We start from the raw sequence: 26,088 nt of genomic DNA, 5'->3' as shown, positions 1-26,088 counted from the left end.
AACCCTCAAAATGCTCTTTCCCTATCTACCACAGACCTTATTTAGTAAGCATTTGTGGTTTTGTGTGGTGTTGAAGATAAGTAGATGTTTATCTTCCAGAAATCCCCAGCAAGCGGTTTTCCCTGAAAGTGAAGTAGAAATCTTTCATGTGCATGTTACACGTGACCTGATCCACAGAGAAAGCCTCTTTGCTGGTCTGGTGGCAAAGGCAGTTAGTTCTGCTGCTGATATGGTGCTAGTGGTGGCAATGGCAATGGAGGTGGCAGTGGTAATGGTGGAATGACAAGTGGTGGTTTCAGTGGCAGTGATGATGCTGGAAGTGGCAGTGGCCATGGTGGTGGTAGTAGTGGAGAACATGATAGTTTCAGTGGCAATGATGATGATGGTGGTGGTATTGGTGATGGTAGAAGTGACAGGGGTGATGGTAGTGGTGGCAGTGATGGTAGTGCTGATGATAGGGAGCACATGATGTTGGCAGTGGCAATAGTGAAGGTAGCGGTGGTGGCAGTGATAGCGGTAGTGATGGCAATGGTGATGGTGGAAGTGGCAGTGGTAATGGTGGTGGTGGTGGTGGCAGCAGTGGCAGTGGTGGGATTCCCTTAGCTTCCTTTCCCTGCTAAGGTATACCAGGCCAACTATAAAGTGACTCCAGAATCCTTTTCCTATCATTGATGTGAATAACTAACAATAGAAAACACTTAGGCGGTGCTGAGGGACCTGGAGGATAGAATTATTTTTTACTATCAAGCCAGAATTGGTTTACTAAATCTGTCAGTGAAGGCCAAGAAAAATAAATTAAATGCAGCCAGGCTCATGGCTCCCAGAACCTCAAAGTGAGTCTTTTTTCATGAAGATTAGAGGAAAGAGGGTCTTGGCTTGGCTGCTGCACTAGCTAGCAGAGAACAGTGAGGTCCTGGGTTGGCAATCTCCTCTTCCTACCTAACCCAGGGACCTAGCTCAATGGTCTACATTGTCTGAACAGAAAATTCTTGGCTCTGAGCCCTCTCCTGAGCAGTGCTGTGGGCTATGAATGCTTCTCCCCACCCCCACCCCCAACTCCCCTAGCTCACTTCCTTTCTGCTGTTTCAGCAGTTTTGAAGCTCCACCTTTTCCCTGGCCAACTCTCTAGCCTGGCTTTAGACTGCCTAGGTATTAGAGGACCAGGAGTAGGAGAAAGAGCATCTAACCTGGGAGCAAAAGAGCTGGGTCTAAAGCCAGCCCTGCTGCGTATCATGTCTCCCACGCTAGACAAGTCATTTGCTCCTTCTCTGACTCAATTTCTTCTTGTGTAAAATGGAAACATTTGACAAGATGTTTGCTAAGGTCTTCTTGGGAAGAGACCTTGAACCTTAGGATCCATGGATCCATGATGGGCTTGGAGTAGAAGTCCCGGGGACCGTGCACTATGGGGAGAAGAAGGACACTTGAAGCCTTTGTTGAAAATCGGGAACAGGGAGCAGAGGAAGGCAGAGTGTAGCTGGTGTACCACCCCCAGAAGGAAGGGACCTTTCCAGATCCTTATTTGAACTCCTTATTCTGGCTGATCTGCCTTCCTCCTGAAGGCATCAAAGAACTATTAGCACCCTTTACATTTTGGATCCCTGGGGCAAAGACCTAGGAACCCACCCATCTTATGACTCTGGCAGCAGAGAGACACCTGGGTTTTTGAATGAAGAAGTCTCCGTAGAATTGCTGGCTCTGACTCTGATTAGTTTTGTGATCTTTGGTAAAGCTCCTACCCATTCTGAGCCTCAGTTTGCCCATCTGCCAAGTGAGAGAATGGGCTTTTACACAAATCAATCACTCAACAATATTGGACAAAGTGCTACTTTAGTCATCAATCAATCAACCAGAATTTGTTAAACATTTATTATATGCTGGACACTAGGGACAGGAACCTATAATATTTGTAAATTGCTAGAATCCATATGGTACTTTACAAATATTATAGGCAGCTACGTTGCACAGTGGATAGAATGCTAGGGCTGGAATCAGAAAGATTCATCTTCCTGAGTTCAAATCTATCCTCAGACACTTACTGTGTGATGCTGGACAAGTCACAATGAGTTGCAGAAGAAAATGGCAAACCACTCCAGTATCCTTGCCAAGAAAACCCCAAATGGATTTAAACAGCTAAACAACAGAAACAAATATTAACTCATTTGATCTTCCCAACAATTTTGTGAAGCTCCACATCTTCCCTAGTAAACTTTCTAGCCTGATCAAGGTGGGGGGTGTTAGAAGACCAGGAGTAGGAGAAAGAGCTTCTAACCTGGAAGCAAAGGATCTGGGTCTAAAGCCAGCCATAACCATTTTACAGATAGGGAAATTGAGACTGAGAAGGATGATGTGATGTGCTAGTAAATGACTGAAGCAGGATTTGAATTGTCTTCCTGAATCCAACGTGCACGCGCGCGCACACACACACACACACACACACACACACACAGACACACTAAGTCCTTAAGAAATGTTTGTTGATTGATTTCTCAGATGATCACCCAGGTTCCTTTCCATCTCTGATGACCATAGATGGTTTCAGCAGCCCCTGCTGCAGCTCAGTGAGGACCCCACAGATGTGCTAGTCCTTCTCTTATCTAAAAAAAGAAATGAATTTCTGTTCTAATAATCCTTTAAGAGAACAAAACTCTTTTCTTAAAATAATTTTGTGCGTCTATCAGTGCAATTGCTATTATGCCACATTTGGAGTCACAGAAAACTGAAATTACTTATCCAATGTCCTATAACTAAGGAGAGCCTGAGCCAAGATTTTGACCCCCTATCTCCTGACTCTATATCCAGGGTCCTCACTGCCTAGGTGCCATCTTGTCTCTTCCATTTTTATACTGATGATCAGGCATGATTTGGCATGCCTCCTTCATGTTCCTCTTTACATCCATTAGGCTATTTTAGAGTGAAGAGTCTCACAGGATACCTTACATAAATGTGCATCAGTAACACAGACGACCTGGAATTTTGCCAGTATGGGAACACCCTACACCATGGTAGTGTACATTTGGATTAGAGTTCAACAACATTGCCTAACTCCAAGGATTGTTTAAGATCCTTAAAGAATCATTGAGAAATCCTTTTCCTTTTTAGATAATTCATAACAAATTCATATTTGGGTTCATCATTGAGCAGGCAGAAGGGCTGCTAAAACCATTGATGGTCATTAAAGTTGAATGGAACCCGAGGGATTATCTGGGCATTAATCAATGAATGTCTATTAAGCACTTCACATATAGATCATAGTTCTAGAGTTAGAAGGAACAGATGTTAGTGCCCATCTTGTCTACCCTCCCAATTTATTCCCTGAGGTCAAGGATTAAAGTGATGTGCCTTAGGACATAAAGGGAGTGAAATTCACAGTTAGGATTTGAACCCAAGTCTTCTGATTCTAATGTCAGAGTTCTTTTCACTGTAGTATGCCTGCTGCTCCTTGAAGTCTACCACTCAGAAAGGTTAAATAACTTGTAAATGTAACTATCAGAGGTTAGATTTGAACCCATGCTTTCCTATTGCCAACTCCAGAAGTCTATCCACTATACGATGCTGCCTTTCTCTTACTTGTGTCTACTTAGGGTCACAAAAAATTGAAAGCTAGCCTTCAAATCAGGAAGACTTTCCTTCAAGCTTGTCTCTGATACTACTGATGTATAACCCAAGGGAGGGAGTTTAATCTTCTTCCTTCCAAGACTAAATTGCAGGGCAGGTACATACCTGCATTGTCAGAGTGTCTTCTTACTCTGAAGTTCCCTAGATCAATAAAATCATGATCAAGCCCCTTTTCCTATTGTATACCTATATCTATAGAGATCTATAGAGATCTAGCTAGCTATCTTTGTCTTTCTCTTTCTAAAGAAACATACATTTATCTCATCTATCTATCTATCTATCTATCTATCTATCTATCTATCTATCTATCATCTACCTATCATCTATCTACTATCTACCTATCTATTATCTATCTATCATCCAGAGACTTATCTATCCAACCTTCTATCTATCTATTCATCTATCTAATCTATCTATCTATCTATCTATCTATCTATCTATCTATCTCTATCTCTCTATATATTTAGCTAGCTATAGGTTTCTCTCTTTCTAAATACATATATAATAGATTAAATGTACATATACACAAATAGACACGCCCCCACACACATATATCCTTTTTCACTCCAAGCCAGTAGGTATGCATATATAAATACCCAAATTCTCTGTGTCTCTGCTGGTTCTTTATACCTATATATAGGGGCTGAGAAAGTTGCTACACACACACATATACACACATACACACACATACACACACTGACTCTATTTCTTTCTCTCTGTAAAAAATATCTCAATATATAATCAGAATATGTATATATCAACCTACACAGCCTCTCTCTATTTAGATCTTACTTATATATGTGTGTGTGTATAAATATGAAGAAATATATTCTACATCGAGACAGAGAAGGAAGAAGAGAGTCTATGTATGTATATATGAATACTATATTCTCATCATCTTATCATTATTATACAAGAATATAATATCATACCAATAGAATAAAAAACTTTTGTTTATATTAGTTCCTTATTAATTCTGGTTATAAATAATCTTCAGATAAAGTATATTTGTTATCCTTACAGAATGTGAGCTTCTTCAGGGTAGGAATTGTTCTATTTTGTCTCTGCATCTCTAGCGCTGCTGAGGACAGTGTATGGCACATGATAGGTTCCTAAGAAATGTTTGTTGATTGAAGCATTCACCTGATTACTGGTGACAATGAAACCCACCCACTTGGATTTTAGTCCCGATTTTGTAATTATTATCTCCCTGTGTGATCCTGGGTATGATCTCTGGGCCTCATAATCTATGAGATGAGAGAGACTGCCTCTCTGTCACAGGAGTATTTTAGGAACCAATAAGATAAAAGATGGAAAAGTGGTTAAACATGAAAGCATGAAGGGTGAAGAAGAAAAATGGTTTTATATTATTTGTAATCTTAAATAATAATAATAATGATAATAATGATAGGATGATGATGATGATGATGATGATGATGATGATAAAGTCCTTTTCTCCCCAAGATCCTGGGTGGGTTATTGCTTCTCTAAATGACCCAGGGAAGGGAAACACTAACCCTGACACAAAAATGCCAGCTCTTCTGTTGGCATTCAATCTCCTTCACAGTCTGGCTCCAGCTTATCTTTTCATGCTTATTATACTCCAGGACATGTATTCTATATTCCTGTCAAACCTGACTCTTAGTGGTTTCCAACATTTCATATGCCATCTCTAGCCTTCCTACATCTACTTTGGCTGTGTCTCTTCATCTGAATCTTTTGTGCCTTTCTGAATCCTTACCTTTCTTTAATGTCCACTTTCCCATGGACACATTCCTTGACTTCTCCCTTCCCTTCTGTTTTATCCTTCTATTCTAGATTATAGTATTTTTTCCTTTGTTTGGGGGAGGGTAGAACTCCAGAACTCAGGGTGTGAGAGGTCTGTCTCACTATATCCATTACAGAAGCCCCTTTGGTATAGTGAGACAGACCTCTCACACCCTGAGTTCTGGAGTTCTACTCAAGTGCACTTGAGTTGGGAAAGAAGACCTGGGTCTGATCTTCATCCTTCCCTGTTAACAATTTATATAACCCTGGGAGAGCCACTTCAATTCTTGGTTTCATAGCCAGTTTTCTTTCTTTCTTTTTTTTTTTTGCAAGGCAAACAGGGTTAAGTGGCTTGCCCAAGGCCACATAGCTAGGTAGTTATTAAGTGTCTGAGACCGGATTTGAACCCAGGTCCTCCTGACTCCAGAGCCGGTGCTTTACCCACTCCGCCACCTTGCTGCCCCCATAGCCAGTTTTCTAAACGTACATCTTGTGAATCAGAATCAGTGGTCAACATTTCCTCACTGGGAATTCCCTACAGGGATGAAGTCACAGTTGCAGACAATAAAAGAAAAAAATTAAAGTGAAAAGTAATAAAACGTATGATTGCCATTGTCATGGTGGAAGTATAGCACAGAACTCAAATCAAAGAGGGTTTTTCTAAGGATGGTAAAGTGGGCCAACTGCTCCTTATTGTGAATGACATGGTGAAAGATGATCTCGAGCCCTGAAACCCTGCAGAAACTCCCAAATAAGACCCATAGACATTCGAAAGAATGTGACTATCCATACAGGATAAACACAATGGATGAAGAATGCTTATTGTTGATGCTACAATGGATGTATAGCAGATATAGAATGAGTTTATCTATAATATACTTTGAAGAGACACTGTGGTGAATGGACAATTGCCTGAGTCCAGAATTGAGTAGGAGGAGGATTATGGGTTGCCTGACCCTAGGAAAATTGTCCAATGAGTCGAATGACTTCAAGATTTTCTCTTAAACAAAGGTCCAACTTTTAAACAATAGTTTTCTTTGGGTGAAATTCTATGGCTTTGAGATTCATAAAATGCTCCAGTCTTTGAAAGACTGGGGATCACTGGGCAGTTAAAAGAGATAATGTTTTATTTTCTTTTTTGGTCCTTCATTTTCAAAGAAGATCTCAATATCAGGGAGGTGATACCATGACAAGCACATGAATTGGATTTGATTAAGGGGGTGCAGGGCGAAGTCATCAGCCTCACTTTATCCTCCAGAACCATCTGGGTCCAGTGGCCAGATATGAATCAGGATGACTGGAGAGGGCCCTGGATATGAAGCAATCAGGGTTAAGGGACTTGTCCAAGGTCACACAGCTAGTAAGTGGCAAGTGTCTAAAGCTGGATTTGAACTTCCATCCTCCTGACTCCAAGGCCAGTGCTCTATCCATTGAGCCAGCTAGCTCCCTAGTGAAGAGAGATGTATGGTTGGAAGTTGTACAAACTAGGAAATATACAGAAGACATAGGATAAAGAACATAGTAAGAGAAATGTAAAACCGAGAACAAAAAAAAGATGGTTCCATCAGGTAATAAGAGTTGGGGATGGAGACCTAGCCTTGCCATGCCAAGAGGAAACTAATCAATGCACAGACCTATGAGGAGGAGTTTACAACAAGTCATGGCACTTGCATGGGCAGTCATATTCTACACCATTGAGCTGAATACCACTGGACTAAACTTCCATACACATTGAAGGATTTACAAATTTATTAGTGTTGAAATAAGCATCTCCCTCATTAAGGGTATAGGAAGGAAAACATTTTGCCAATCTTTAAAAGATGCATGAGTCTGACTGGTTCCTTATGATTCTTAGCCTCTGGGTACTGCCCAAAGTGAGCAGGTTTGGGGCTTGGTTCTTGCTTGTTTTGTCAGCTCTGTGTGTGTTTGTGTGTGTGTGTGTGTGTGTGTGTGTGCGTGTGTGTGTGTGTGTGTGTGTGTGTGTGTGTGTGTGTGAAAAAGAACTCAGTCCTCTCTGCACCTAGTAGGGAATTTCATCTGAATCCAAGAACTTTGAAAGGATGTATGTAAAGTTTTATGTGCCATTATGACTAGGTCCTTCCATCTCCTGGTGGCAAATTAGGAGTGAATGGAGAAATGCTACTGCAGAAGGAAGTGGATTTCTAATCATTTGGATATAAACCTACCAGAACTATGAATATTTATGGGAAATGGAAAATTGTAAAATGTCAGGGACAGGAGGGTCCTTATTACATGGAATGTCAGAACATGGTGGGGCTTTAGAACACAGTACATAGAATGTTAATGCTGTAAAGTAGTGAAGTCAAATTAAAATAGAAATGAATCTCTGCCGACAGCATATTGACAGAGAAAATCACAAATTAACATTTTATATGCTGCAATGTATTTTCATTTATTCTGCTAAACATTTCTCAATTATAGTTTAACTTGGTTCCTACAATAATTAGATTTTTATGGTTTGCACTTCTGTTAAAATATGGTTGAATCATAGAATGCCAGAACCAGAAAGATTCTTAGAAAATGAAACATAGTCATTTTAATAGGCTTTAGAATGTAGAATATCAGAACTGAAAGGTCGCTTAGAACCAAGAATATGGACTGCTAAAGCTCCAAGCAATTGAAAGCATAAAGTACAGGCTATTAGATCAGGAAGTTTACTGTAGAATCATTATGTCAGCAATGGCAGAGCTCTAAGACTATGTAATCCTCCATCTTCCTTCCTCAACTTTGACTTGTAGAGGAGAAAAATAAAGCCCAGAGAAATACATGGATTCAACCAATGTCATCACACAGCAAGTTAAGGGGTTAAATCAGGATTAAAGCCCAGGGCTCCTTCTCCCTAGCCAAGGCATTTTTTAATAAATGGCACTTTCCAAAGAAAGTGAACACAAGCTAGATTTTCCTGAAGCCAGACTCAGGGAAGGAGTTGGACTTGGAACATTAGACATGACCACACTGGTGATTCTAGTATATTCTCAACTCTTCGAGGAAAATTAGGTAAAGCCAGTCATACTGAAGGTTAATTGGATCTTTGACACTCAGAGGGAGAGAGAATTCTGTTTTAGCATTTCCTTATAGAACCTGGTCTCTATGCCAGAGACACATCTTGTTTCGAAACTTTTACTGAAGCCCCATCCCCTTTCTTTGTACTGGAAGTTGTACCAGGTTCTTCTAGATGGGAAAGACCAAGAAACAGAAAGGGATGGGCGGGGGGAGGTGGAGTGTGCTACATATTGTCAATGTGCTGAACAAGAATTCCACTGCTGGGATTTTGATATCATGGAAAGGAGGTGGGATTTATTGTCAGAAGATTGGGTTCCAATCATGATTCTGCTATTTCCAACCCAAGTGACCTTGAGAAAATGATTCTTCATCTCTGGGATTCAAATTTCTTTTCTGAATAACAAAGAGATTCAACTAGCATATTACAGTGAAAGAGCAAGGCATTTGAAGTTGGAAATCTGGGGTTTAAAACCTCGCTTTTCTTTCTAGTTCTGATCTGACCATCTCACTACCTTTCTCGAAGATTTTATTTCTTCTATAAAATGATGGGGGCAAGTCTACAATAATTCAATAAAAATTGTTCTGGTGTTGGACTTAGAGGAATCGGGTTCAAATCCCAATTCTGCCACTTACTACCTGAGTGATCATGGAAAAAAGTGATTTCTTCAAGGCTCAGTTACCTCAACTCTAAATGAGGGGCTCAGTCTAGATGACCTCTGCCCTTTTAGTTTTAAATCGATGATTCCAATATGTCACAAAGATGATACATTGTGAACAAGTGGGATTGTACTAGGAAAGCAGGGGTAGTTTAAAATCAGCTATTAACATGATTCTGTTACTGAAAAATAACAAAAACCACATGATTATATCAATAGATGTGGGAAAAGCTTACAATACTCATTCCTAGTAATAACACTTGAAAGCAGAGGCATAAATGGATTTTTTCCTTAATATGTTAAGAAGCAAAACCATCAGCAAGCATTATTTGTAATAGGAATAAGCTAGAAGTCTTTCCAATAAGATCAGGAGTGAAACAAGAATGCCCATTATCATCAATATTATTCAATATAATATTAGAAATGCTAACATTATCAATAAAAGAAGAAAAAGAAATAGGGAAATTAGGATAAAAAATGAGCAAACCAAACTATCTTTTTGTAGATGTCATTATGATAGATTTGGAAAACCCTAGAGAGTAAACTCCAAAGTTAGTAGAAACAATTAATAATTTTAGCAAAGTAGTAAAACAGAAAATAAACTCACACAAATCATCAGCATTTTTATATTACCAAAAAAACTCTGCAAGAAGAGATAGTAAATGGTACCCCATTTATCTATAGGTGGCATAAATAACTGGGATTCTACCTACTAAGACAAACCTAGGAGCTGGCAGGAACTACATGAATATAACTATAAGATACTTTATAGAAATAAAGTTAGATTTAAATGATTGGAACAATAATAGGATGGTAAGAACCGATATAATAAAAATGACAATTCTGTTCAAACCAATATACTTTTTCAATGTTCTACCAATCAAATTACCAAAAATATTTTTGAGCTAGGAAAAATAATAAGAGACAGCTAGGTAGCACAGTGGATAGAGCACCGGCCCTGGAGTCAGGAGGACCTGAGTTCAGATTCGACCTCACTCACTTAATAATGACCTAGCTGTGTGGCCTTGGGTAAATCACTTAACTCCATTGCCTTGCAAAAAAACAAAACAAAAACAAAACAAAACAAAACAAAAAATGATAAAAAATCATTTGGTAGAATGAAAGTTCAAGAATATCAAAAAAATTAATGAAAAAATATGAAGGAAGGGAGTTTAGCAACTCCAGATCTTTTTTTATTAGATTTTTTTTTGCAAGGCAAATGGGGTTATGTGGCTTGCCCAAGGTCACACAGCTGGGTCATTATTAAATGTCTGAGGCTGAATTTGAACTCATGTACCCCTGACTCCAGGGCCAGTGCTCTATCCACCGGGCCACCTAGCTGCCCCTACAATTCCAGATCTTAATCTATATTAAATGGCAGCAATTATCAAAATTATCTAATAACTGACAAAGAAATAAAAAGGTCAATCAGTCAAACAGAAAAGACATACAATGTACAGTAGTAAGTGATTAGGTTAACTTTGTGTTTGAAAAGTGTAGCCTTAAATTTCACTATTTGGTAAAAACTGTTGGAAAAGCTAGAAAATAGCTTGGAAGAAATGAGGTACTGACCGATATCTTACACCATTTACCAAGATAAGGTCAAAACAGATGTATGACCTAGATATCAAAGAAGATATTGTAAGCAAAGTAGAAGAACAGGACATAAATTGCCTATCAAACTTATGGATAGGAGAGCAATTTATGAGCAAGCCAGAGATGGGGATTATTTTGGATGTAAAATAAAGAATTTTGGTTACATTAAATTTAAAAAGTTCTGTGCAAAATATAAGCAATGAAACCAAGATTAGAAGGAAAACAGAAAGCTAGGAAACAATTTTCATAGCTAATGTTTCTGGGGTTTTTTTGGTTTGCTTGTTTTTATTTTTTGCAAGGCGATGGAGTTAAGTGACTTGTTCAAGGTCACACAGCTAAGTAAGTATTAAGTATCTGAGGTCAAATTAGAACTCAGGTCCTTCTGACTCCAGCATTGGTGCTCTCTTCACTGCATCACTTGGCTACCCCTAATGTTGCTGATAAAGGATACATTTCCAAAATATATAGAGAGAACTGAGTCAAATTTCTTCTTGAGTCAAATTTCTAAGAATACAGGTCATTCCTCAATTTCAGATTAAGAAATTAAAGCTGTCTAATCCTATAAAAATACTCTAAATGCATTGGAAAAACACAGATTAAAACAACTCTGAGGTACTACTTCAGATTGGCTAAACTGAAAAAAAAGAAAATGATCAATGTGGAGGGGATGTGGGAAAACGGGACCACTGATTCATTGCTGTTGGAATTGTGAATGGATCCAACCTTTCTGGAGAGCAATTTGGAGCTATGTTCAAAGGACAATAAGACTGTACAGATCCTTTGATTCAGCAGAACCATGGCTAGGTCTGTATCCCAGAGAGATCATAAAAAAAGAGAAAAAGATCCAAATGAACAAAAATATTTATGGTAACTCTTTTTGTAGTGGCTAAGAACTGGAAATTGTAGGGAGGCCCACCAATTGGGGAATGGTTTAATAAATTATGGTATGTGGATGGGATGGAACATTATTGTTCTATAAAAAAATCACAAGACTTCATAAATATCCTATAAAGACTTATATTAACTGATGCTGAATGAAATAAGCAGAACCAGAGGAACATAGTACACATTAGCAGCAACATTGTGAGAGGATCAACTATGATGGACTTAATTTTGCCTCAGCAGTTTAGTGATCAAAGATGATTCTAAAAAATTTGGGATGAAAAAATGCTTTTCATACTCAGAAGGAACAAAATATGGAGTCTGAATACAAACCAAAGCATACTAATTTCACTTTTAAAAATTGTTTATATTTTATCTTTCTTTCTCATGATTTTTTCCCTTTAGTTCTGATCCTTCTTTCCCACCTTGACTAATATGGAAACATGCTAAGCATGATTGCGCATGTATCTCAGTTTACTCATTGTTATGGGGAGGGAGAGGAAAGGGAGGGTGGGAGAAAAATGTGGAACTCAAAAGTTTACAAAAAGATGAATAGTTTTGAAAATTATCTTTGCATGTAATTGGAAAAAATAAAAATGAAATAACAATAAAAATGGTTTTGTACCAATACAACCAATAAGGTCAAGATTAGAAGAAAAACAGAAAATTGGGAAAATATTTTTATAGTTTCGCAGATAAAGGTCTCATGTCAAATATATAGAGTACTGTCAAATTTTTAACAATACGAGTCATTCCCCATTGATAAATGATCAAAAGCTATGAATAACAATTTCTGGATGAAGAAATCAAAGCTATATATAATCACATAAAATGCTTTAAATCATTATTGATTAAAGAACTGCACATTCAATAACTTTGAGACATCGTCTCACACATTATGTGATTGGCTAAAATGTTAGAAAGGGAAAATGTGGGAGGGGACACTGCTGAATTGTGAACTGATCCAACCATTTTGGAGAGCAATTTGGGATGATACCCAAAGAATTATAAAACTATATCCTTTAGCCTAACAATAATATCACTATTAGGTCTGTTTTTTCCAAAGTGATCAGGGAACGAGAAAAAGAACCTATATATTTTAAAATATTTATAGCAGTTCTTTTTTGTAGTGATAAAAACAAGAAACTGAGGGGATGGTCATCAACTGGGGAATGGATAGTCGATTGTGGTATATGATTATGATGGAATACTATTGTGCCATAAGAATGATGAGAAGGGGCAGCAACTAGGTGGTGTAATGGATAAAGCAACAGCCCTAGAGTCAGGAGAAATGATGAGGTTGATTTTAGAAAAACATGGACAGACTTGCATGAAAAAAATGAAGAGTAAAACAGAAGAGAACCTTGTATGAGAACTTGAGAACATATGTAAGAGAATATTGTTTGAAGAATAACTGTGAATGACTAAGCCATTCTGAGTGCTGTAAATATTTAAATTGATTACATAGGACTGATCAAGAAAGATACTATCTGCCCCCAGAGAAAGAACTGATAAATCAAAGTATGCAGAGTATATTTTATGTACATTCATATGTAATACATATATGCATGTGTGTCTATGTATTTATTGATGATGTTTATCTTTCATTCTCAAAGAAGACACAGCGTCAGGCAGGTAATGTCACAAGCACATGAATTGGATTGGAGTGAGGGGGGCTGTACTAAGTCACCAGCCTCCTTTCTCCTCCAGAGCCACCTGGGTCCAGTGTCCAGATACGAATCAGGATGACTGGAGATGGTCCAGTATAGGAGACAATCAGGTTTAGGTGACTTGCCCAAGGTCACACAGCTTAGTGAGTGTCAAGTGTCTGAGGCTAGATTTAAACTCTCATCCTCCTGACTCCAAGGTCAATGTTCTATCTGCTGTACCGTATAGTGGCCCAATCTGCTCCAGCTGAGTAGAGTTAACCACTGAAGGAATCCTCCAGATCTACTTAAGTATTTGTGCCAAATGGTGGCTTTCCCTAATGTGAGGTGTAGAGGGAAGGAGGGGCCAATCTGGAATTTAAAATGCAACAAATAAAAAAAGAGATGATTTTGATCCCATTATCTCTCAGGTTCCTACCAGTTCTACATTTGGGATGCTTGATCCCAGTGGAATGAGCCAAGCTCTGGACTCAGTTTCTCAGTTTAGTCTGAGATCTGGTCTGCAGCCTTCGTGCTTGTGAACTTGGCAGGATATGACCCGCACCTCCATCCCACCTCTTTCCTATAGTTTTGAAAGAGGAGGATAGATAAAGGTTCACCTCGAGGATGCCTCGGCACCACCTCGTTGCTGCCCCTTCTCATCATTTCTTACGGCACAATAGTATTCCATCATAATCATATACCACAATTTACTATCCATTCCCCAGTTGATGGCTATACCGCTGCACTCAACTGCAGCAAAAATCTCAATTTTATGAGCTTCCGTTATCTTAATTTATGGTAAATAGTCAATAAACCTTTATTAAAAGCCTATATATTCTTGCACTGTATTATGTAAGAACTAGAGATACAAAAGGAAACCTCATTTCCCAGCATAAACTGGGAAGTATTTGGGGGGAAATTAAACTGCTATATAGAATAATAATAGTAATAATAATAAAAATGAGAAGAAGAAATAAACAACCCCATTCATAAAGTGAGTAGTCTACAAATATTTTTATTAAAAATGTGTTGCAATCTCATATATTATTAGATCATACATTCAGATCAGGAAAGGATTTAAGGGTCACAGTGTCCAACAACTTTCTTTTATAGAGGAAGGAATGGAGACATAGAGAGGTCTGGTCCAGGGACCCATAGTCAGTAAGTGACTGAGGTGTGATTTCTGACATCTTGGGACCCCGAGTCCCAGACTTCTCAACTCCAAACTCTACGAGGCTACTGACAATAGGTATTATCACCCCCATTTCACACAGGTAAATTTAGTGGCAATGCTAGGTAGCATTCGAGGCTTGGTTTCCTGGCTCCTGAGTTGTGGCTACTCAGGAGGATATCAGCACCTAGCCTCTACCCCCTGAGCTATCACAGTAGACATTTGATAAATTGTTTGTTGAGTAAGTATCAATTGTTAAGCCAAGTCAACTCCAATTTCTTTTAATTTTATGACACAAGAAACCAAGTTCGAAGCTAATCTTCCCCAGTAAGTTGTCCAATTCAAATCAATTCAACAGAACAAGTCTTTTAGTAATTGCTGCCATTTATCTAGGGCAGCTAGGTGATACAATGGATAGGGTCAGTTTGGGAGTCAAGAAGAATCATCTTTCTGAGTTCAAATTTAGCCTCAGACACTTACTAGTTGTGTGACCCTGGATAAGTCACTTCACCCCATTTGCCTCAGTTCCTCATCTGTCAAATAAACTGAAGGAAATGTCAAGCCGTTACACTGTCTTTGTCAAGAAAGCCCCAAATGGGATCCTGAAGGGTCAGACACAACTAAAAACGAGTGACTCAAAACAAGACAGTTGGATCACTGCAATGATTCACTTAGAGTACAAACGTACATGCAGTCTCTAAGTCTTTCAGAACTCTCCTTGTGGAATGGCTATCTCTCCTACCTTCAGCACGTGTATACAGATCGAAGTTGGGGAGGGGTGACCTATGACTTCTCATAGGTCTGACCGAGGAGGCAGAATATATCCCGTTTTTCATCTCATGCAGCTGACTTTCTGTTTTAGCCTGTTTTGCCTCCTGGGTCTTGTATGATCTGAATTTCCCTCTGAGCTACTTGGCCACTGGCCATGGAGTCTGATCTTCTCAGAATTAACCTGATCAACCTCTGCATGAGGTCTTTTAGTGAAGGGGCATTTTGCCCACTCTGCTTTCGGACAACTCCATTTGTGGGGCAGTTTCAAGGCCATAGAGCCCAAATTTACCGTTTTGCAATTTCACTCATTCCTAGTTTTGCTCCCTGGGGCCGCCCTGAGTGAATCTATTATCCATATCCCACAAGATAACCATTCAAATAGCTGATCATAGCTCCCAGGTGCCCCCTGGAGACTGCTCTTCTCCAGTAAACATGCCCATCTCCTTTAGCTGATCCTCCCATGGAATAATCTTTTCACCATTTTGGTTACCCTCCTCTGGAGGTTCTCCAGTTTTTCAATGACATAGACTGTGAGAGCAGAGCACCATGTCTCTGCCTTAGTCTTGGACACTGAATCTCTCTCAGTCTCCCTAAGATACCATTGACTTTTTTTGGGGGGAGGGGGAGGTTGCTGGTCTATCAAACAAGCTGAAGTCACATAGCACAAATCTTGAAATTGTTTTATATAATCTGTTGTATCCTCCCTCTATCCCCCCATTGATAGGGAAAAATCAATTTTTTCCAATTGCATGCAAAGATCCTTCTCAATATTCCTTTTTGTAAGATTTTGAGTTCCACATTTTCTCCCTCCCATCTTTCCCTTCCTCCTCCCCCTAATAGCAAGTAATCTGATATAGGTTATACATTTATAACTAAGTTAAGCATATTTCCATATTAGTCATGCTGTGAAAGAAGACTGAAAAGAAAACCATGAGAAGAAAAAAATACCAAACAACTTTTTAAAAAATGAAAATAGTATGATTTGCCTGTATCAAGACTAGTTTTTTTCTCTAGATGTAGATGATATTTCCATTGCAAGTCTTTTAGAATTGTCTTTGCTCATGGTACTGCTGAGAAGAATTCAGTCTATCACAGTTAATCATCCCAACTTGCTGCTAACATGTACAATGTTCTCATGGTTCTGCTCACCTCACGCCACTCAAGATCCGTTTAAGGAAACTTTCCGGGTTTTTCTGAAATCCATTTGCTCATACAGAAAACTAACATTTCATCACATACATATACCACAGTTCATTCAACCATTCCAAAATGATGAATATGTCCTCGGGACGTTCAATTTTTAATCCAAATGTGAGGCTTTACATTTATTTCGATTAGATTTTCCCCAATATTTTAAACCATTTTTGTCCAACATATTTCTTCTTTGGTCTGATGGACGTTTCCAATTCAAACACTCTATGTTCTAAAATTTCTACTAGTTCTGTCATTCCTTGTGATAAGGCCCCTTCTAATTCTGACATTTCTTGTTCTTGAGTCATTTTCAGTGCTGATATTCTCTAAGAGTCCTCCTGGTTTGGAAATATTATCTTCTATTATCCCTGTTCCAATTCCCTGTTCTCAACTTTGATAATGTATGCTCTATACTTCCATGATCTCTATGAAAGAGGGCAGTTAGGGTTATCTCAAATATTCCAGAAAATACACAGAACTGGTCTTAAGTGGATATCCCTTTTTCCTTAGATGAGCAAGTTAAGACTGGGGAGTTGACAGTGAGCAGGCATCCAGAGGAAGGCAGCTAGATGAATCCAGCTCCAGGAAGAGCCCAGAAAATTGGGACTCCCTCTAGCTAACTGGTTCTAAGGGGCCACCCCAGTGTGTAGTGTATCTCTTCTTCTGCCAACATGAAGAAGAGCCAAGCATTTTGCAGGGCTGGCTTCTCCAGGGAGCCAAGTTGGATGGCCAAGTTCTTTGACGTAGAACTGAATGGGCTCATTGGTTCTGTTGTTGCTGCCTCAGAAACTAGCCAGAGCTTATTCAAGGCTGCCATGTCTCCGCTCTCTGAGGCTTCGAGGGGCTTTTTGGAAGGGTTGTGGGAAAGCTTTTCAGGAGTTGCTCCCTCCTTTTCAGCTATAGCTCCCAACAAAACAAAGGCCAATTCAAAGGTTCTGAAAAGCTGACCTCTCTCAGTTTCCAGGTGCCCTCTGTCTGTTGGAGCTGTCACTCAGTTACTGAGAACTCTGTGTGTATGTGTGTGTGTGTGTGTGTGTGTGTGTGTGTGTGTGTGTGTGTGTGTGTGTGAGAGAGAGAGAGAGAGAGAGAGAGAGAGAGAAAGGTCTTATCTGCTGCAGGACTTTTCTAGTAAGAAAATCAATACATCAAAACAGAAAACAGGGTAGATTTAAGAGACACTAGTCTCTTACTTATGTAACAGAAAAGGATAAAAAAAAGTCTGACCATGTTATTATTCCCTGCTCAATAAACTTTAGTGTCTCCCTATTGACTCCAGGGTCAAATAAAGACTCCTCATTCGGTCTTCAAAGCCCTTCTCACACTAGTCCTTGCCTACATTTTCTAAGTTTATCTTACAAGTGTCTCTCCCTATATCTTTCTGTCTCTGTCTTTGTCTTTGTCTTTCTCTTCTCTATGGCCCAACTAATTGGCCCATCTGTTCCTCATATTTAACATAATAAATTTAGGACTGGAAAAGCCCTAGATTAGAGGGTCCAAGGAAGAGGTTACAGATGATACATGAACTGATACTAGTGTGCATAAACAATACTTTGTAGTTTCCAAAGGACTATACATCATTTATATCATTTGATTCATACAACAAACTCTAAGTAGATGCTATAGTTATCTCCATTGTATTGATGAATTAACTGAGGCTAAGAGGTCAAGTGACTTGTCTCAGGATCATATACCTAACTGATATCTCTGTCAGAATTTGAGTTCACTTCCTGACTTCAAATCTTGCACTCTTTCTGCACTGTACCACCTACCTACCTTTCAATTACTCCTACCATCAGTCATCTTTATTTTCACTCACTTCTAACTAAAATGTTCAATCCAATAAATATTTGTTAAGTTCCTACTATTTTCTAAGTACTGTGTCAAATGTTAGGGACACAATGAATAAAAAGAAAGACAAGTGCCTACCCTCAAGGAGTTAACAGTGGAATGGGGGAAGCATCATATGAAAGGAAGAGAAACACTGAACTTCAGGACTTCATTTATTCCAAAACATTATTCTGAGAAGAATGTCATTAATGTCATCAGACTGCTTGTGCGACCCATTATAGAAAAAGTTTAAGGTCCCTTATCTTGGAGGACATGATCATTTTAATATTATCATGCTATATGTGAAGAAAGAGAGATGCAAATGACTTGGATAAGGTCTCATAGGGAACAAGTCAAATTTATTATTAGACTGCCTATAAGGACCCATTATACAAAAAGTTTAGGGACCCCTACCTTGGAGATTATGACAGTTTTAGTAATGCTGTGTTATATTAGAGGAAAGAAAGATGAAGGTGACTTAGACAAGGTCACAGTGGGAACTCGTTGGGGTTATCATCAGACTTCCCATAGGACCCATTATATGAAAAGTTTATGGACCCCTCCCTTGAAAGCCATGACAATTTTAATAATGGAATGCTATACTTGAGGAAAGAGAGATGGAGGAGACTTGGGTGAGATCACAGAGGAAACAAGTTGGTTTTAGGTCTTCTGACTCAAAATCTAGCCCTTTTTTTTTCACTGTACCATGTTCCTTCCCATAGAAGGAGGCCACCTACTGTGTCCCTTCCCCCATCACTTTGCACAAATTTGAAAGGCTCTTCCTCCTCACAGCTACTTCTTGGAGAACCAAACTCTTTAAATCTAAGCCTTTTCCTATTCCTCCCTAGGTGTAAGGGCTCTCCTTTCCTGAAATAATTTTATATACACCTCATTTATATTATTTTTTTCTTCTCTGAGTATATTTTCTATCAATTTTTAATCATAAGGAGATTCAGTATGCACTAGAAAAGTGAAATTGGAAACTCCTGAAATTCCTTTCTAAGTAATACCATTAGTGGACAGAAGGGAAAGAACCTAAGTGTAGACCAGCAAATTTTCAACCAGATGCTTTGCCCATGCCCATTGGACTATGAACTTCAGTTGTGGCATCTATGCCCTCTCAGTTTGATCACTGCCACCAGAGTGGGTTATGGACTCTAGGATACATGAACACCCCAAATGCAAGATGTGGTCTCCATCCCAGAATTGGGCCTGGGAACTTCATCATCTGGACGGTAGATTTTGAGATCAAACATTCTTTTTCCTTGAAAAGGTTTGGGATCAAATTTTCTTTTTACTTGAAAAGGATTCATCTCTAATATAGGACACCGTCTGGTTGAGCATTGTATAATCTTTTGGGAGTGACTTTGACTATGTCTATATGAAGCCAAACTACAGTAGGCAAAATGTAGAATTGCAGTTAACTATCAAAACCAAAGATCTCTTCTAGAAAATGATCTCAGAATTCATCTAATCCAATCTCTTCGTTTTATAGTTGGAGAGAGGAGAAATAATTTGCCCAAGATCACATGGATAGGCAGTGAGTAGTAGGAAGAATTTAAACTCAAGCACCCTGACTCTAAATCCAATGTTCTTTCCAAGGGACATGCTGCCTCTTAAAATTAAAATAGATCAAATGTCTAGATATTTATCCTCACAATGTTAAATGTTAGAATATGGTGATGTTTTCAGCTATTGAAATCATAGAATGAAAATTGGAAGGGATTTTAAAGGAAATCTAGTGTTCTGAGTGTTCTCGTTTTCTTTTTGTTATTGATCTTAGTCATGCCTGACTGTCCATGACTCTCTTTGAGGCTTTCTGATGTGGTTCGCTATTTACTTCTCCAGCTCATTTTACAGATAAGAAACCTGAAGCAAACAGCGACAACTAGTAAGTGTCTGAGGCTAGACTTGAACTCATGAAGATAGCTCTTCCTGATTCTAAGCTTGGTGCTCTTTCTATTGTACCACCTACCCACCCCCAATGTTCACAATTTTAATTGGGGAAACAGGTACATGGCAGTTAAACATCTTGCCTGGGCAATACACAGGTAGCAAATAACAGAGGAAGGTTTTGAACACAAGTCCACTAACTCCAAATCCAATTCTTTTTCTCATGTGCCAAGTTGTCTATCAAACACTTGGGCCTTCTGTGTCCCTTACCTCCCATCCTTGGCCATTGATATTTCTTTCTTTCTTTCTTTCTTTCTTTCTTTCTTTCTTTCTTTCTTTCTTTCTTTCTTTCTTTCTTTCTTTCTTTCTTTTGCAAGGCAATGGGGTTAAGTGACTTGCCCAAGGCCACACAGCTAGGTAATTATTAAGTGTCTGAGGTCGGATTTGAGCTCAGGTACTCATGACTGCAGGGCTGGTGCTCTATCCACTGTAGCACCTAGCCACCTTCACTGATATTTATTTCTGCTAGAAGCAGAACAGTTTTCAATCTAAGGAGACCGGCAACTGTGCTGCTATTCTGAGAAGGTTCCTTCAGGTCTGAGAGGAGATCTACTCAATGGCTTGAAAATATTGTCATCCAAGAAGTTTCCCAACTAGCAGGAAAACACTTACAATTGAATATCCAGGAAAATCCTCTTGTCCTCTCCCACATGAATCTTCCAGATGCAGTCCTCTCCCTCTGCGTATGGCTCAGGCCAGTTTGGGGACAGAACAACTCCAGTTACCGTGGATAGCTCCCCACCACACATGGCTGAAAGAGAAGGAGATGGCTAGATGGACCCAGGCTGATGCATTGGATTGGGCAGCTTCTTATCTCAAGGTATAACAGGAATTTCAGAGAATTTGCCATTCACCCTTGGCGAAACTTGAGAGGTTTCCCATTCCAGACTTTAATTGAGCAGGAGACCCTATCTAAAAATAGCCTCCTGGGCAAGTGGGTACCCAGCTTCTGTTTGAATATTATCAGACAAGGATTTCATCCTCCTCCCCATCAGATCATTTTAAATTGAGGATGATCTAATTGCCACTAAATTGTTTCTTATATTCAGTTCAATTGTGTCAAATTTCTGCCTATTGATTCTTTTTTGGCTTGTGGGGCCAAGCAGAATACGACTCAGCTCTTTTCTACAGCACATCCTTTCATAAGGGAGAGTGTCTTTGGAAGGGACTTTTGAGGTCTAAACCAGTCTATTCTTCCTTTTTTGGATGAGGAAATTGAGGTCCAGGAAGTTAAGGCTTTCGGGTCTTTTATCTTTCTACTTTTCTATCTTTTCTTCTGTTCCTCTGTGTGACCTCGGGAAAATCACTAAGCCAGCCTCTGTTCTTCAGTTTCCTCATCTGTCAAAGGAAGGAATTCAATAAGATGACCTTTCCTATCTCTTTCCATCCCACATCTATGATGCTGCAATTTCCATTTCTGCCAACAGAGGCTAGCCTGGTGACATGCTGTCACTTTCTCCGGACCAAGCCCTTCCTTTCTCCCACTCCTCTACACAATTTGGTTTCAGAACTGAATACAGTGCTTATTCCTAGTGGGGGCTTTCCAGATTAGGGCTAACTTTGTGTTTACTTATTGAATGTTCTGACTGAGGTCCAGGCCAGAGCACCCATAAATTCCACTTTGTTAAACTCATCCATTTAATAAGGGGATCAATCTTTCACGGATAGTGGTGGCTGTGATTTCATGCCAAACTGAATCGGGTGAGGATGGCTGCCAAGAGGAGAAACTATTTCATTATTCCGTGTTTGAGTTATCCCAGCACGGGGGCCGACATGCCAACTTTCAACATGCCCTACAGATGTATGCTCTGTAAACTCAGCCTTTGGTATTAATAGGCTGTTCAGGATCTCTCAGACTCACAGGGAGTCTGCGAAAGTTTGGAAAGTATTGAAGGGGATATGAAAACTGGAAGGGGTAGATGTTATTATTATTATTACTATAAGTAGTTATATTATTTTATGGCACAGATTCCATGTCCTTGGGTGAAAAGAGCAAAACGATCATAAATTCTGATCCCAGTTCCGATACTGATTGGCTGTTTGACTGTGACTTTTCTGAGACTCAGTTTCTCCAGTTATAATATGGTGATCGCGGGTGAAGTTGAAGAAGGGCAGGGAAGGGAAAGGTAGGGAAAAAAGAGAAGAGAAGGGAAGAAGAAAAAACTCTTTTAAACCAAGGGCTTGTTAGATCACATCATTTTGCTAATGGGGAAAGACAATCCCTTTTAATTTAAACTTTTAAAGATAGTTGAACACAAACTTAGATTTCTGATCTCCTTCACCTCTACAGAGGGTAGTAGCAAGATGAACGAGAAGAAGCTAAATGAGGTTAGGGATTAGCTCCATAGAAAAACTTGATCTGTTGTACATAGACACCAGGACTGGGAACAGTGAGACTTGTTTCCCAAGGCTTTGTCCTGGGTCCTTCTTTCTTCCTTCAAAGTCTCAGAATCTGAGGGAAAAACCATCTAGTCTAACCTATATGCAAAGGAAATCTCCTCTGTAACATACCAGACAAGTGTCTATTCAGCCTTTCTATGTTAATCTTCTAAGGAAGGGGAGCCTGCCATTTATTTTCTTTCTTTTTTTTTTTTTGGTTTTATTTTTTTGCAAGGCAATGGGGTTAAATGACTTGCCCAAGGTCACTCAGCTAGGTCATTATTAAGTGTCTGAAGCCCAATTTATTTTCAGGTCTTCCTGACTCCAGGACCAGTGCTCTATCCATTGTGCCACCTAGCTGCCCCCTGAGCCTGCCTTTTTTTGAGGCAGCCTTTTTCACTCTGGGTCAGCTCTGACTGATATCCTGATTGATATCAGGAAGATTTTCCTGATATCAAATCTAAATTTTCCTCCTTTTAACTTTGACCTATAGCCCCTGGTTCTGCCATCTGTCCTGATTGTCCTCCCATGAATACTCTTCAGTTTACGAATTCCATTCGAAAACTTAGGCACCTAGAACTGAACACTGTATTACAGGTCTGGTTTGGGTGGAGTGTAGTGGGATTGCCACCTTCTTATTCCCGGAAATTATGCCCCTCTTAATATAGCCTAAGATCATAGTCTTTTTTGATGGTGACCTCACATTTCTGACTGAACTTGTGCTCAATAAGATCCTTAGACTTTTCTCAAAACAGCTGCTGTCTACCCTTACTCCCCCCTCCAAATTGCATTGAAATATTTTTTTTACCCCAGTGCAAAATTTTACATTTATCCTTATTCATGCCCATTTTATTAGAATAAACACAATGCTCTGTCCTCTTGAGATGGTTATATATCCTGGCTGGGTTGTTCAGTGTGTCAGGTATGTGTATGTAGTTTGTCAGCTTTGTGATATCTGCGAATTGGTTGAGCATGCATGTCTGATACTTTTATCCAAGTCAGAGATTAAAAATATAAATCAATACATTCATCCCCCCTCCTCTTCCTCATTCTATTTTCTTTTATTCTTTTTTCTCTTCCTCTTTTGTGTTTCTTCTCCATTTCCTCTTTCTCTTTCTCTTCCTTCTTCTTCCCCTTCCCTTACCTCTCTATGGCTCTGTGTCTAGTTCTCTTTCTGTGGACTCATCCATCATCATCTCTTTGTTAATGATTTCCAGATCTATGTATTCAACTTAGATCCTGCATCACCAAAATCTTTTGGCCATTTCCATGTTGCAAGTCTTACCTTATTGCCCTTTGCTCCAATGGCTCCTCTAGAATCAAATGCAAAATCCTCTGCTTGTTATTCAAAGCGCTTCATAAGGTAGGTCTAGCCCCCACCCCAATTCCCACTTTTTTTCAGTTTTCTTAAACCTTAATCCTTGATTTAGTGCTATTAGTCTCCTGGCTGTTCCATGTACAAGATACTTCTCTCAGCTCTGGGTATTTTCTCTGACTGTACCCCATTCCTGGAGGTTCTCCCTCCTCTCCTCTGCTTTTGGGTTTTTCTGGCTTCCTTCAAGTCCCAACTAAAATCTTATCTTCTACAGGAGGACTCCTCCAACCCCTCTTAATTCTAGTCTTCCCTATTTATCCTCTAAATTGTCTGCTTGTGTGTGTACATTTTATTTCCTCGTTTTCTCCCCTATTAGACTATAAGCTTACTGAGGGTAGTGACTGTATTTTTTCTTTTCTTTTTTTTGGTATCTTTAGCGCTTATAGAACCTGGTACCTAACAGAGCCTTAATAACTATTTATTGAATGAAAGAATGATCATCTGAATTTTTTAATAGTGTCTCAGGTTATCATCTTCAAAATAGAGTTCTTCCTTCTAAATCTGCCCATCTTACAAAATTCCTTCTTTCTTTGGAGGGCAACACCATTCTCTCATTCACTCAACTCCCCAGTCTTATATTTATTCTTGATTTGTCCTGCTCCTTTCCTTCCTTCCTTATTTCATTTATTTGACTAGGTAAAGGACGCCATTCTTTGTCCCATTTCTTATTTCCTACATCACTGAATGGGTGTTGCCTCAGTCAAACTGAGACCTGGAAAGATATTAGCTGAAAAAGACCAAGGTCTTCTTCTGCATCCAAGGTCATCTCCAGTCTTCCTGACTCACATCTGGTCATTGGATCCAGATGCCTCCAGAGGAGAAAGTGAGGCTGGTGACTTTGTCCAGTCCTTTCTCACTTAAATCCATTTCTCTTGCCAGTCATTGCATCATAGGATGACCACAACCACATTCATTTGATAACTAAAATATTCAATTCTTCCTCCACCACAGCTTTTGCAATTGACCTCTTTTCTCTATTTATATGGTCATTACTTTAGTTTTAGTTCCCATCTCCTCTGGTTGAGATTATTGCAATAGCTTCCTGATTATTCTCCCTGATTCCAGTTCTTTTCCTGTTCAATCCATCTTCCACCCAATTGACAAATTAATTTTTCTTCTTTTTTTCAGGGGGTCCTACAGACCACAGCTCAAAAACCTCCAAGGGTTCCCTATGAGCTATGAAATAAAAAAGTTCCAATTCCTTAATTTGTAATTTAAAGTCTTTACAAGGTTAACTCCAACCTTCCTTTCTAGTCTTAATTCACACCACTCCCTCTCACAGACCTGTCCCAGTAAACTGAAATACTTCCTAGAGTTTAATATCCTATCTCCCTCTTCTGAGAAATTGCACAGATCATCCTCCAAGTCTAAAATGCATTATTTCCTCATTTTTACCTTTTAGAATTCTAAACTTTTTAAGTCTCAACTCAGATGCCATCTCTTCTAGGAAGCCCTCTGTGATACATCTAATTATTAGTGATTTCTCTTTCCCCAAATTATATGGAATTTATGTATCTATGTATATGTTGTATGCATCTCACTCCTAAAACATATGCCAGCTCCTTGAAAACAGAGACTATTTTGGTTTTGTATTCATAATTCTAGTATCAGGATCTGGCACTCAGAAGGACCTTAATTGCTCATTAACTTGAACTCAAGTAAATTCTAGAATCTTTTAATTTGTTGAAGTTGGTCTCCTTTCCTCTTTGATCCTCACCTTCATTGGCTTTCTGTCCCAGGGACTAAGGGAAGTTTTGGGCTGGTTGGGTCTTGGGGGTACCACTAGAAGAAGGAGGTTGTATAGCTTGAGAGCTGGGAGGGTCACCTTACCTCTGCACAAGGGCTCTGTATCATTCCAGTAAGGGTCCCTGACATTGATGCACTCAATGATGGCAGGTCCCTGCTCCAGAGAGTGACCAGGGTCACAGGTGAACTCCACTGTAGTTCCAATGTTGTATGTTGGATCTGAGGTTGTGAAGTTGCCATTTTGGATGTAGGGCTCATAGCAGTGGCCTTTCTCAAAAGCTGAAAGGAAAGAAGGAGGCATAAGATCAGATCCCATCGGGGAAATAATCCTTCCTGATCCTAGTTTCTAAGATTTCCTAAAATCATAGTCGATTTCAGATTTGAAGACAACTTAGAGGCCATTGTATTTAAATTCTGGAAAATAAGGGAGACAACGGTTAAGAGAATAGCCCAGGGTCACAGAACTAAGAAGTGTCTTAGGCA

General features: G+C 39.3%; 1 protein-coding gene across 1 annotated transcript in view; it reads right to left on the bottom strand.

Moving 5' to 3' along the window:
• SEZ6L (seizure related 6 homolog like) overlaps nucleotides 1-26,088 on the bottom strand; it is a 267,843-nt gene that overhangs the window by 51,609 nt on the left and 190,146 nt on the right. The window contains exons 13-14 of the mRNA XM_074202257.1: nucleotides 25,690-25,884; nucleotides 20,718-20,856 (exon numbers count right to left, since the gene is read on the bottom strand). Coding sequence (XP_074058358.1) covers nucleotides 20,718-20,856; nucleotides 25,690-25,884 — 334 coding nt within the window. The remainder of the gene's footprint in view (nucleotides 1-20,717; nucleotides 20,857-25,689; nucleotides 25,885-26,088) is intronic.

Source organism: Macrotis lagotis, chromosome X, assembly GCF_037893015.1.
Source record: "Macrotis lagotis isolate mMagLag1 chromosome X, bilby.v1.9.chrom.fasta, whole genome shotgun sequence".
Classification (NCBI taxonomy): domain Eukaryota; kingdom Metazoa; phylum Chordata; class Mammalia; order Peramelemorphia; family Peramelidae; genus Macrotis; species Macrotis lagotis.
Note: the sequence above shows the minus strand (reverse complement) of the source record. Positions and strands in the feature narration are given on the sequence as shown.